General features: G+C 42.7%; 1 protein-coding gene across 2 annotated transcripts in view; it reads left to right on the forward strand.

Moving 5' to 3' along the window:
- The window catches only part of arid5b (AT-rich interaction domain 5B), a 76,787-nt gene extending 68,481 nt beyond the window's left edge, over nt 1–8,306 (forward strand). For both annotated transcript variants that reach the window (XM_056395023.1, XM_056395024.1), the window contains 2 exons: nt 3,734–3,944; nt 4,139–8,306. In XM_056395023.1, the coding sequence (XP_056250998.1) occupies nt 3,734–3,944; nt 4,139–6,163 (2,236 nt within the window). In that variant the 3' untranslated portion in view covers nt 6,164–8,306. The remainder of the gene's footprint in view (nt 1–3,733; nt 3,945–4,138) is intronic.
- The last annotated feature ends 4,682 nt before the right edge of the window (nt 8,307–12,988 follow it).

The following is a 12,988-nucleotide window of genomic DNA, read 5'->3' on the forward strand; positions in this document are numbered from 1 at the left end:
TCCTTTGTGAGGAATAGTACACATTTATTTTAAACAGTACTCTTGGCTCACACCTGCTATGGTGAACATTTACCACAGGCTGCAGCAGCAGCAGCAGCTAATGAGAGCAAACCCTGGGGGAACAGTAGAGGTCATTTTAAATCTGGTATTTTCAGACTTGACAAAGGACTTAAGTTTTTCATACATTCCTGCGCTGCACTCTTGTTTTAACTGCATGAATGAGGGTCACCTCAAGTGGTTTGGCTTCGAGACAAAAGAGGGGCTTTGAGGCATGAATCCAAAGCAGAGGGACCGGCTACAATGTCTATTTATCCCTCTGCTGGCATCTCGTCTCGTCTCTTTTTCTCCACATTTCTCTCTCTGCAGCAGTTATTGTTTTCTCGTTGTGCTGATGATGCTTAATCATTGCATTTAGATGTGATAAAGATTTGATTTTATCTTTTTTTATTGTATTCTCTTTTCCTCACAGACTTGTAAAAGTAAGTCATTTTCTTTCTTCCATATCTTTCTACAGCCCCCGGGGCTTGTCCACCAGCTCTTTAAATAGTTTCTTTTCCTTTTTTTTTCTTACACATGAAGCAGCTCTTGTGATCTTAACACAACACCAGCTAAAATTAATTTCAGCACGGACGGGAGGGAAATTGTTGAAATGGAACAGCCTGCAGGCTTTTTCCACTTATTTGGTGACTTAGGCATTTCTTGGATTTGAGCACTCTGCTTGTTCCTGTAACACAAAACTCAGATGAGAGCAGCACATTGCTGGTAAAGTCACCTTGTTTTTGCCAAGTTGTCTTTTTTTGGGGGGAGGTGCTTTGTTTGCAATCTGTTATTTCAAAGGCATAGACATGCTCAGCTGATATTTGTGGTTTGATGAATTTCCCTGTTATTGCTTCTAAGATCAGTCAGATATCAAATAAAATGCATGTTGCATCTATAAACAATCATTTCTTTTGGTTCAATTACGTGAGGCACCTTCTATCTCTTCCTATTCAACGTTTAATCTCTTCACCGCATATTTTAGTTGCTTGTTATCAACATGGAAAACGGCTGCTTAAACAAAAGCCCGGTGATAAATTGGCATGAGAGGAAGTTAAGTATTTATTGACCTCATAAAAATGTTGCCTCTCCTGCCTTAATGAAATTTTTTTCCTGGAATCTCTCAGTGCCGCACACGCCCCCTAGTGGCTCAAATTATTAACTACACCTGGCTTTCTCTCAACTAATGCAGTGGCTGCCAAGCTCAGCCCCTTCCTTGGAGGAAATTGCTACTTATATAAGTGGTATTGTATTATGAGTGTTATATTACAAGATCATGACTAAGTTTTTTTTTTATAACCATACACTTAACTATGGATAAATGAATGACAGCCCTGTAGCCTGAGCTGTCTTTGTTTATCGACCATTTGTGGAGATTTGCATAAAACTGTAAAAGGTGTGCGGTGGAGAAAGAATTAATCACACCATTTAATGGGCTACAGTTTTGGTAAGTCATCTTGTATTCATTAAATATAACAAAGCAAGTAATTGTGACAATGTCGGGAACTTCCTGTGACTGTTTTTTTTTTTGGTTTCCTGACTAACACAGCATCTTAGACTTTGCATTTGGAACTATTTAAGGCTCCAGTAATTTCCCGGGCTCAGCTCTTACATTATCCCGGCCTGCGACTCTCCACCCCCCACCCCATATTGACATTCCATAAAGTTGACCCTGGCCAAGGCAGCCATCTCTTTCCCACAGATCACTGTGATAGTCAACAGTGCTCCCTGGTATACTGTATAAATGTGCCACTTTTCAAGCCCTTTGATCATTGTTAGTAGAGCTGGACATTTGTACATGTTGAATACACATGTATTAGCCTGAGGAATCATATCCACTTTTTTTATAATGGTGAAACATTTATTCTACCTCCCTTTTTCTGAGCAATAATGCGTAATTATTCTGAGATCCTAAATATAGAAAGCCTGAGAACCACTTCCCTACTTGTAATAAATACCACTGCTGCTGTTTTAAAGTTTAAAAGACTGCGTGTTTTTTTTCTCCGTTTTCTAGGATTCTTCATTCCCTCATTCAGAATCATTGGTGCTCTTCATTAACATGTCATTATCCCCTCTTTCACTCCATCTCTCCCTCCGTTTCTTTTTCCTTTTGCTCTCTTTCCCTCCCCTCTTCTCTTTCACAACCCTTTTGCTCTCCGTCTTTCCAATAAGTCACATTTAATAGTACATTTCCTTTCTTGGCCTGGGGCCTGGTGCCAGACCAGCTGTATGAAATGTAGTTTCACCGCTTTCCCTGCCAGCACTTTTGTTCAGAGGAAAAATAACAAAAAAATCCCACAGAGCCTCTTGAACTCTCTGAGGCTTTTTTTTCTTCCTTTTGAAGAGGAGGCGAAACAGCTCTTGATTCATTGTTTGTTTTACCGCCATGTCCCTTAAAAGGAATAGTGCAACCGTCTCTTGTCGTTTCACGAGAAGACCTTATTTTTTCTCATGACTGAGAAAGTCATGTTTCTGTCTGGCTTTTATGGATTGTTATTGTAAAAAACCTGACAGAGGAGCTGGAGAGATTTTCAGAGGAGCTTATTGAAGTTAGAGTGTCGTAGTTTTTCAGTTGTCTTGGTTTCCTCTTCCACAACGTTTCTTATTTCTGGTCTAATGCCAATTTCCATTTTCTTTTCTGAGCAATAAAAGTCTAAAAGTTTCCCTCGCTGGTTTCTTCATGTCATTATTTTACACATGGGTATTGTTATGTTATCCAGATCTTAATGTTCCCATTAGTTATGACATCAGATATGGAAAATTGACTTGGGAAATATTCAGGAGAGAAATAACAGAAGTCAAAAATAGTTGACTAGTTTTTTTTACAGAATGTTCTCTGTCACTTAGTATGGACTTAATTGAGCTGGAGCCTATGCAGCTATCCTGCATTTAATCATGTCACCTGCACAGTGTGTCACAAACTGAAGCTGTTACTGTTACCATTTATGTTTTATAACTGTAATCACTTTAAGAGCTTCTGTGATTATTCATATTAGTATATTAAATTAGATATCGTGAGCAATGAGGTTCCTTTAAAACAGTTTGATTTCAATTCTTCCAGACATTTTCCTCCTTTTTATTCCCAGTCATATTAGTAGTTTTACACCCCCCCACCCGCCACACACACACACACACACACATTCTTCTCTCTCAAGGTTAAACTAATACCTAATGTGATCTGTCTCAGCAGGAGATAACTGGTTTTTCACAGTTTTCTCTCTCTCTCTCACACACACACACACACACACACACACACACACACACACACACACACACACACAGACACACACACATACACACACACACACATACTCTGGCACCCATCTGAACCTGGATTTCCCCTAACCTAGTTTAATTACAATAGGATTGTTAGTGCTTGCCAGGTATTAAAACAAGGAGGTTTTAAAGCAGCGTATTTGATACACTGCATGCCTGTGGCAAAGCTGCAGCTCATTCTGTTTTTGGTATTAACAAACAAAATACTTGAGCGGTTTATTGTACGTTAATGTTCACTTTTTGGTGTGGCCACTGACAAAGCAAGGTGGTTTGCTAAAAAATGCTTCTCCTCCACTACATATTTATATTTGTGTGATGAACCAAAATATAGATAAACAGTTGTTCCTCTTTAAGCGTGATGTGACATAACGTGATCATACCATAGACTCATCTGCATTCCTGTGTCTGCATTCTTCCCCAGGCTCCTCCTTCCTTACGAGAGGCACATTAAAGGTGAGCAGGACAAACCCCTCCCCTTGGCCAAACCCAGGAAGCAGGAGGGCAGCCAAGAGAAGGCCTCAGGAGCCAAAGCCAAAGGAGCGGGGGCCAAGAAATTGAAAGGCCCCAGCAATCCCAAGCTGGGGAGTAAAAAGGACAGAGGGGAGGCAGTGAAAAGCCAAGAACAATCACAGGTCAGTCACAGGCATCTCCCAACTGCTGCCTCATCAGAATTCCTTCATACTCTAAATTCTGTTTCATTTTCACCCGTCTGTGCTTTCTCATCAATAACCTCACTACTCTGTCTTGAATTCCCGTTGTCTTTGAAATTGGCAAATAATAAGAACATATTGACAGTGACTGTAACAACTATTTCTTTTGCATCCAGGACTCCAAGAGGAAAGAGGAGGATCATGAACTGTCCACAGCTGTAAAACAGGAAGTATCTCTGAGCGATGAACCCATTATAATAGAGGAGGAAGAGTTACAATTTACCCTGAAGAAAGAGGAGTCTTTGGCAGTGGAGCAGCCTTCTTCACTGGGCCCCAAAGAGCCAGACTGCAGAGCCCCACATGCTGGCCTACCCCTCCACACGGGGTCTGGTCCCCAGCCTGAATGGAGGCAAATCAGTGAGGCCCTCCAAGCCAAACTGACCTGTGAACAGCAAACTGAAGGGCATTTTATTCCTAAAAACCCCTACCTGCCTCACCGTTGGGATCAGAACAAACCTGCTGGACATGTTGCTCTGCCTGAGTCCTCCTCCAGGGTCAAAGACTCCATAGAAAGTCACGGTGGGAGAGTGGGGAAGGTGTTACCAATGTGTAAGCAAGCAGACAGACAGTGTATAGACTTGAGCACAGATTCCTTCCCTGAGAAAGAAGACTATGGGGTCATTAAGAAGGAGTCTTCCCAAGGCCCTGCACAGACGGCTGCCTACTGCAAAGCCAGTCAGGGGGTCATGTCGCCTTTGGCCAAAAAGAAGCTCCTCTCGCAAGTGTGTGAGTCCAACCCTTTCTCCTTTACTTCTCCTTCTCTTCAGCCTCCGCCTTCCACAGCTGCTTCCTCGCTCCCTGTCATATCAGTGGCTGAAAGGGAGATGGAGAAGAGGAAGGGTGAGGAGGAGGTGGGAGGACAGAGGCAGGGGTGTGTGTCAGACAGCATCCCGGAGGTAGCGCCCATATTCAGACCATCAGTCATTCAGCATGCCCAGAGCAGCAAGCCTCTCCAACAAGCCACCAGTGGCCCAACAGAGAGGAGCGCTGCCGGGGAGCTTTCAGAGACTTACAGCTGCCGGACGAGCCATCACCTTCAGCCTCAAGTCAATCCACCATGGCAGCCCTATCTCCCCCGAACCCATGCCCCGGACAGTGTGGAGAAGGCCGGGGAGAAGCTTCTCCAAGGCCCAGCTGCTCAGCCCCGGAGCTACGCAGGTGACTGCTACTCCTCCCCTCACCTCCACAGTCTGTACAGGCAAACTGAGAACTGCCTGAGCCAGGAAAGGATGGTCAGCTTTGCCAACGGAGAGCGGAGAGAGCACTACACCAGGGACCGTGAGGGCAGCCAGAGCTTTGTCTGTGGTGGTCTGGAGCAAGAGGGCTTGGCCTACAGATCTCACTACAGTGACAGGACTCAAACACACAGAGAGAGCAGAGAGGCAGATGATGAGCCCAGAGACTTCACAATTTCTAAACCTCTCTCTCAGAGGGTGTCATCCTTCTCCAAGCCCTCCTTCTGCAGTCTCCCCTATCCCATCATGCACCAGGGTTTGGATTCTCACCCTAAGGCATGCAGAGTTCCTCCTATGACCATCTCTCCTCCCAAACAGAGCTCAGCAGAGTCGTCGCAACCATTTCCCAGCCCCAAAGCTTCAAGTGATTCGTCCCTCACCATCCCCATTCGACCCAGCAAGCGGAGCCTAGTGGAGCCCGATAACGAGGAAGTCCCAGAGAGGAAAGTTCGTGTCGTGACGCCAATCCACCCTGCCGGCTCAATCCGACGCAGTGACCCAGAAGAGCTGAAACCAGCTGAGCCAGCCCACGCCGTTCACCTCAACAACCATCTCCCCGAGGGCCACCCTACAACCACCTTCCCCCCACCCCACGCCGCACACCTCTACACTGGCATTTACCCGCCTGGCAGCCTGGTTTCACCGGGAGCTCAGGACGGGCTCCAGCAGCACCCAGGTCTGCAGTACCTGAAGAGCCAGTCGGCAGTTTCTCCCCTCGTTCCCCCGTTAGCCTTCCACCCCATGATGCTCCACAGGCAGCTGCTGGCCTCCAGCCCTAGCCCGCACCACTTCTACAGGCATCCAGGTGGGGCAGCACTGTATGGGGACCTGTTGCACCACCTGTACCCTCTCTCCACCCTCCCGCCACCTCAGCTGTCCTCGGTACACCCCAGCACCAGACTGTGAGGGAGGGAGGACGGTTTGTTTCTCCCTCTCTTTCCTCATCCGCAGAAACTTTTTCAGCTTGTCTCTTGTCTTTCTGTCTCTCTTTGCTCGGGGATTGTGGCTCAGTCGAAGGAAAACACTGATCATAAAACTTTGGCTGATTACAAACTGATAAACTCATCAGTCAGGCAGACTGAAAATTCCATTTTCTTTTTTTTTTTTTATTTGTGTATGCATTTGTTTATATACTTTGCACTGTTCTTTATTTTTTATCACCACTTACTGTATCTTTTTTTTTTGTTGTATCCTTATTTGCACAATGCTCATTTGTATGTGCTCACAAATCAGTTTGTCGCTCTCAGTCACCATGAGTCAGGTTGTTGCTCTGGATGTGTGAAAAGTGGAGGGCAACAGAGAAAAGCCATTTGTTTACTGCGTCTGAGGGCTAAACTTTGTTGCTTAAAAACACTACAAGTAACATGACAACGTAAATGCAATTCTTTATATAATAGAGGTGCGATCACCGTGGCAAACGATGCTCAACAGTTGTTTTAGCGCATTATTACACTTTAGGCAGCCAGTGGTGTTGTGTCTGTTTACATGTATCCATGTAAACAGGACTCCCTGGAATAGACATTAACACTCACTGTGGTGCTGCGTCACATGAAATGATTTCATCATAACATTCAGAGGTGCTGTGTATGACAGATGTACTGTAGACTCACTTTTTACTCACTTCAGGTCTTTATTTGTTATGTTTTCAGTTCAGATACAGCATAGCAGTTGTCAGGTTGGATGTGTTGACAAATCACCAGTTCTAAATTGAAAGTCATTTGACCCCAAAAACCCCTTGTGATGAGTAGACTGTAGCAGCTTGTTTTTGTCTGTAGGACCAGCATAATGAAACAGCCGTCTGCTGTGGAATGCTCACCACAAGAAATCAGCATTTCATCTTTTTGTTCTTGACTTGAAAATCTTTTTTTTTTTCTTTTTTGGTGAACAAGCTCTTTAATTCAATACGCTGAAAAGACTCACTGTATGATTTAACAGGAATGTTGTCACTTAGGATATTATTGCTTTGCAAATATCTGTGCCTTTCGCAGTCTTGGATTAGAGTTAGCACTACAGTTGTTAAGGTTTATCTTCTGTAGCAGGGTAGGAATATTAATATTACTGTCACTCTTGTCTGAAATGCAGCACACAGACATTCATACAAAAACTATATGGCACACTTGGCTATCAGACACCAGACTTGATTGGTAAGGCACAAAATGTAAAGATACGCATTAACCTGATGGTTAGTATTTGTGCTTAAATTAATCTATTTACTTAGCTTAACTGTGCCGGGCAGTCAGTTATAGAAGAACCTCAAAAGATTTACTGATAGTTGATATTGACACAGGTCGGTGTCTGGCATCCGCAGGGCATGTGTGCTGTATGTGTTTTCTAGCAGTGATGAAAAGGTACCAGACTCCATAAAGTATGCCTACCATGCTCCATAGCCTGAGGTAGCAAGACGACACCTGCTCTGGCTTTTACAACCACTATAATTGCAATCCAGGATAGTCGAAATACACAGTGAACATGTCTGGTGTTTCAAAAGAAGAAGAAAAAAAAGCTGTAAATGTCTCTGTGTAAAGTTTTACTGAATACTTAGATAAAGACATTCATTTCTGATTAAGTACTGTACATTGCTGTGTGTAGGTAAAACTGGCATTAGTGCTGGCTCCTGTACAGAACATTCATACGGGATCAATTCATGACAACCCCTCTCTCTTGTCTTATTTTCTGTGTAAATAGCACTGTAGATAGTACCGCGTGGTTGTTATCATATAAACTGTTATAATCTGTAAATAGTATTAAAAAAAAAACAGTATAAAAGTCGGTTACACAATCTAGCTGTGTCCTTGTTTGCTCTGTTTCAAGGTCACCGTGATCATGTTAGATTTAAACAAACACTACAATTTAAGAATTAGGATACTCTTTTTATTTGTTGTCGTTTCACTTTTTTTTTTTCCACGTTGTTTCCATTAATGTGCATCCTGAAAGTGTTTTTGATACAGTAGCCATCTGTTTACCAATCACCCAGCTGGCGAGCAAGACAAAAAAATAAAGACATTTTGTATATGACCTCCTGTATATTTAATTAAAATATTTTACTATCTATGCGTTTCCTCGGTTGTGTTCTTTAACTGAACTGCAGATAAAAAGCGAGGGCTGAATAAACTGATATTTAATGCCAGTGTACTAAGGCCAATGTAATGTTCTTCTTTCCTGAGTAAATGCAGTGTGAATGGGGTTTTATTATTGTAATACCATTATCTGGCTATGAGATTCCATCCGCCTTAATCTTCACAACAGGCTACTTCTGGGCTCAAAGCCAGTGTAGCCTCTCCAGTATTTGCTGCAGTCAGAAAAATGTGCTGGTGCATGTATCTCTATGGGCTGCAATAAAAGCTATGCTTTGACTTTTATTGCCACCCCCTGGTAAACCTTTACCATGAAAAATATTCAGTAATACTTCCAAGCTCAGCAAAAATAAAGCAGCCTCACCAGGGTAGAATGTAGGCCGTTTTATTGCAGATCAGCAATAATAAAAAATACAGTTTGCTTCCAAGACAACAGAGAACAGAGAGTAAGGAGAAAATTGCACTTTTTGAGGAACAAAAATTACTACAGTATATTTTACATTGCACTAGACACAAATTATACTGCACAAGAGACAAGACTAATATAAAGTATCACTACTTACGAGTACATAACAGTTCCACTTAAAGTCTAAATAATTAATGTGCTGAAAGTAAAACTGAGTTGACATGAAAGTATAATGCCATAAAGAAGTAAGTACAGAACACTTAATCAAACAATACGAAAATAAACCCTACAAATTACTGCTGGTACCATTATGGCTGCTGTGTAATTCAATGAGAAATGAAAAGACATTTTTAAAACGCATCATAAATGGATATAAATTTGGCTCATTAGTTTAGCTAAGATCAAAGTGAGGATGTTCAGACTTAAGTCATAAACACATTACATTACTTTTTTTTATTTTTACTCATTAGAGCACCTGCTCTCCCTCAACCCTCGTCCATAGAGGCAACTTATCCTACACTGGTTGTATTAAAATTAGTCTGCAGGGCTGCACAGTTCATCGTCCAAAATAATAAACAGGAATGTTGGACCAGAGAGAAAGCAAGAAAACTAAATAAAAAGGCTGAGATGCAGGATGTGCAATATAGTTACGTTAGGTTACCCTGTAAGCGAGAGGGAAAGAGGAGTGACCAAAAGAGCGAGTGTGTCCGGTCCCATGGCCGCGGGAAGTAGGTGCAGCACGCCTAATGGCGAAAGGATCATTTTTATAGTGTTGACACGACTTGTACTACTGTGCCTTAGAATGACTTAATTCTTACCTAAAACCTAACCTTTCTCACTCCTCAACCAATCCAACCAGCAAAGGCAACGATCACTAGCCGTTCAGAGGCAGAGTAGGGCGGGTCATGTCAACTCTATGGTAGGATTCATAAATGTGCGTGCTGTTGCTGCTGCAGCACTGGCAGCTCAGTGAAGGGCCCAATCCCAGTGTCCACCCTCACACACTTGGAGGCGCGTTCACGGTAAATTCTGTGAATGCTCTCCGACATACATTTTGAGCCCTTTACGCACACTTTCAGTAAGTCTTTTCTGCAGACTTTGCCTGAGGGAATTACACAAAGTTCATAGCGTTTTGACATTAAACACGGGGTTACCATGGTTACCGGGGGTCGCCCGGAAGCGTAAACAACGGCCATAAAACGCAAACATGGAGAGAAGGGAGGGAATAAAAATTGAAACAATCAAAAGTCCCAAACCTACAGTTGAATGTAAATGTTTTGGCATCATCAAGGTAACGTGATGTAACTGCAGTCCCGTTCCTCTTTATACCATTTTGAGCCCTTGCAGCCTCTGGCACTCAGTCACTCACCAGGTGATGTCAATCAAGTCTGTGAGGGTTCAGGGTTTAGGGGGGACATTGGGATTGGGCCAAGGATTAATTCATAATGGCGCAAAATACATTTTAGATTTTTTGGGCAAACCACCATCTAAAAAGGAGTCCAGCTGAAGTCCAGCCTGCCCAGGACAGCAGCACGACCAGCACTCCATCGCTTTCGTTTGGTTTTACTTTTGTGTCCGAGATGGAGACCAGATGGAGACCGCAGCCGACAGCACCGACCGGAGAATGAACCGCAGCCACTGAGGGGCCTGCTACTACCAGGTGTCTGGCTAGGACCGACTTGGCGGCATTTGAGGAGCTTTTCCAGCCATCTAACTTCAATTTTCCTGCCTTACACCAACTTGGTTCGCCTTCAGGTTTGACACTACACCTGGTGGAATACTGGTCTGATCCTGCCCATCTCTGCGGCCTCATCCAGCCGACCTTCTCCACTTTGGGTCACTTGAAAACATAACCATCAACACCGTGACCCAGAAGAGACTAACTCTCCTCTCCATGATGCATGTCCACAGTGACATTTTGAACTCATCGGACATCCATGCCCCATCCACACCCAACGCCCAAGCGCTAGGCCACCGTGGATCATTGTAACTACTGGGGGTCACTGTCTGCAGCTCAAGGTAAGATGTTTAGTTAATTATAAGCTGCCGCCGAGCAGTTTAATATTCCATTGTCAATACATCTCATTAAACTGATATACATTTGCTGAAAAAAATGTGCATATTTGGGTATGGTCTTGTGTGCTGTGCGCAAAGAGCTTTTGGACGTGTATTGCAAAGCCATGGCATTATTGTTTTATAGACCTTGTTGTTGTTGTTGTTGTTTTGGTCTATTTTATAGTAACATTGTTGTGGGGCTATGTTGTATTTGTATGGAGAGACACCGAATATGATTTTTTTTTTACTAAATAAGCTCCAACATATTTGTAAAAAAAAATGCTCCTCCCACTACAGCACCCCAACTTAAAACAAATTCCCGCGGCCCTGAAGTGTCCCATTTTGCTGCCTCTCTCCCTGATTGATTCCAGATCTATTTACAGCCAGAAAAAGCAGCAGGATAAGAAACTGAACTCATTGACGTGTTCTGTCTGTCGACCCCCTCAGCGTTTAAATCACAGCAGCTCCTACACACAACAAACAGCTTCTTTACAATCAGCTGTGTGTGCGCGCCAGTTGCAAGTATCGGCTATATATGTTAAACTGTGACAGGCAAATTCAATTTAGTATTCATTTAAAACTACAAATAATACGTTACCATATTCATAGGAAAACAAATCAAATTTGCCTTGACATTTGCAAAGGCATGAGCAATCGGCGATCGTTCTAATGATCGTCGATCACTGATATCATCGTCGATCCTCACAACCCTACCAAGCAAAGGAAACACACTGCTAATATTGAGCTGCATCCCCTTTTGTACAATCCATTCTCAGTTCTTTCAAGGCTTAAACTAAATCCTCCTGTAATCCGCCTCCCCCCAAATCTACATCTCCCCCTCTTGATTAAACAGAATTTAGAGGGTGAGATAAAAAAAAAAAAATGGGACTGTAGCTTTCACCATACTGCTTCATCTGGCCAGGAAATTTCAGGGAAAGTAGCTAAACCTAATGTTTTTGTACACTCTGGTTAATCATGAAGCCTTTTCCTCAATGCATGTTTATTAAGTGGTTGAACTATTTAGTAGCTGGCTGTATTGGATATGTTCAAAACACAAAAACAAGGCCATCTTATTTTAGCCACTCAAGACTCATTCATTCAATTATGTTCATAGCCTTCTTGCGCTGCAGTGTTAAATTATATTGGACAAACTGTGTAGCAACTGAAAAGCAAGCTCACCTCATTATTAAGACCTCTGGGAAATGGAGAAGTCACATTAGTGCTCGCAATTGCTCCTAAAATCCTGTTCCCTTAAAATCGTCTATAGTGGTCATAAAGTCGTCACAGTAAGTGGAATAAGTCAATAGTTCCAAAAGGAATGACTCCTCCACAGTGGGCCAGTGGATCAATTCCAATTTGAGTGCTTTTGCAAAGGCTCTTTCTTCAGTCCATGTTCCAGTGGCAGAGCTGAGAAATAAGCCTTTCCATTTTAGTGGGATTGATGATGGTAGTGCTCAAGCCAACATACAGCTTTCAATTTCGTCTATGGGTTAGCTGCACATGAAAAAAGTTTATAAATGGAGATTGGAGTTGGAGATGTATCAATACAATATTGATATTGTGATATGAGGTGTCAACTGGGATTTGGGTTGTCATGATGGATGTAGTGGGGAACTTTAAGAGGCCGTGCCACCCACCCATCCGTTAGGTTATACGAATTGTTTGACATTTTGGGAAATACACTTATTCACTTTGCTGCTGAGAGGTAGATGAGAAGATTGATACCACTATCTTATCTATCTGTTCAATATGAAGCTGGAGCTGGGAGATGGTTAGCTTACCTTAGCACAAAGACTGAAAGCAAGGGGAAACAGCTAGCCTGGCTCTGTTCAAAGGTAACCAAATCTGCATGCCAGCACATCTAAAGCTCACTAATGAACAAGTTATATGTCTTTTGTTTAATCTGTACAATAATCAAAGTGATAAAAGTATAAATTGCAGTTTAAAGGGGTTTATGTGTAATACTTTTCTTGGCTGGAAGCAGTGACTTTCTGGTGTGGATTAGAGGGTTATTCTTCTGGTGATGACAAGACTGGAAGTCACTGCTCTCAGCCAAGAAAAAGAGTCTGACACATAATCCCCCGTAAAACTGTAACTTAATTATTTTTTTGTACGGATTAAACAAATAAGATATAGCATGTTAATTAGTGACCTTCGGATGTGCTGGTAGGCAGATTTTGTAATGCTTCATTAGAG

The sequence above is a fragment of the Seriola aureovittata genome, chromosome 14 (genome assembly GCF_021018895.1).
Source record: "Seriola aureovittata isolate HTS-2021-v1 ecotype China chromosome 14, ASM2101889v1, whole genome shotgun sequence".
NCBI lineage: Eukaryota > Metazoa > Chordata > Actinopteri > Carangiformes > Carangidae > Seriola > Seriola aureovittata.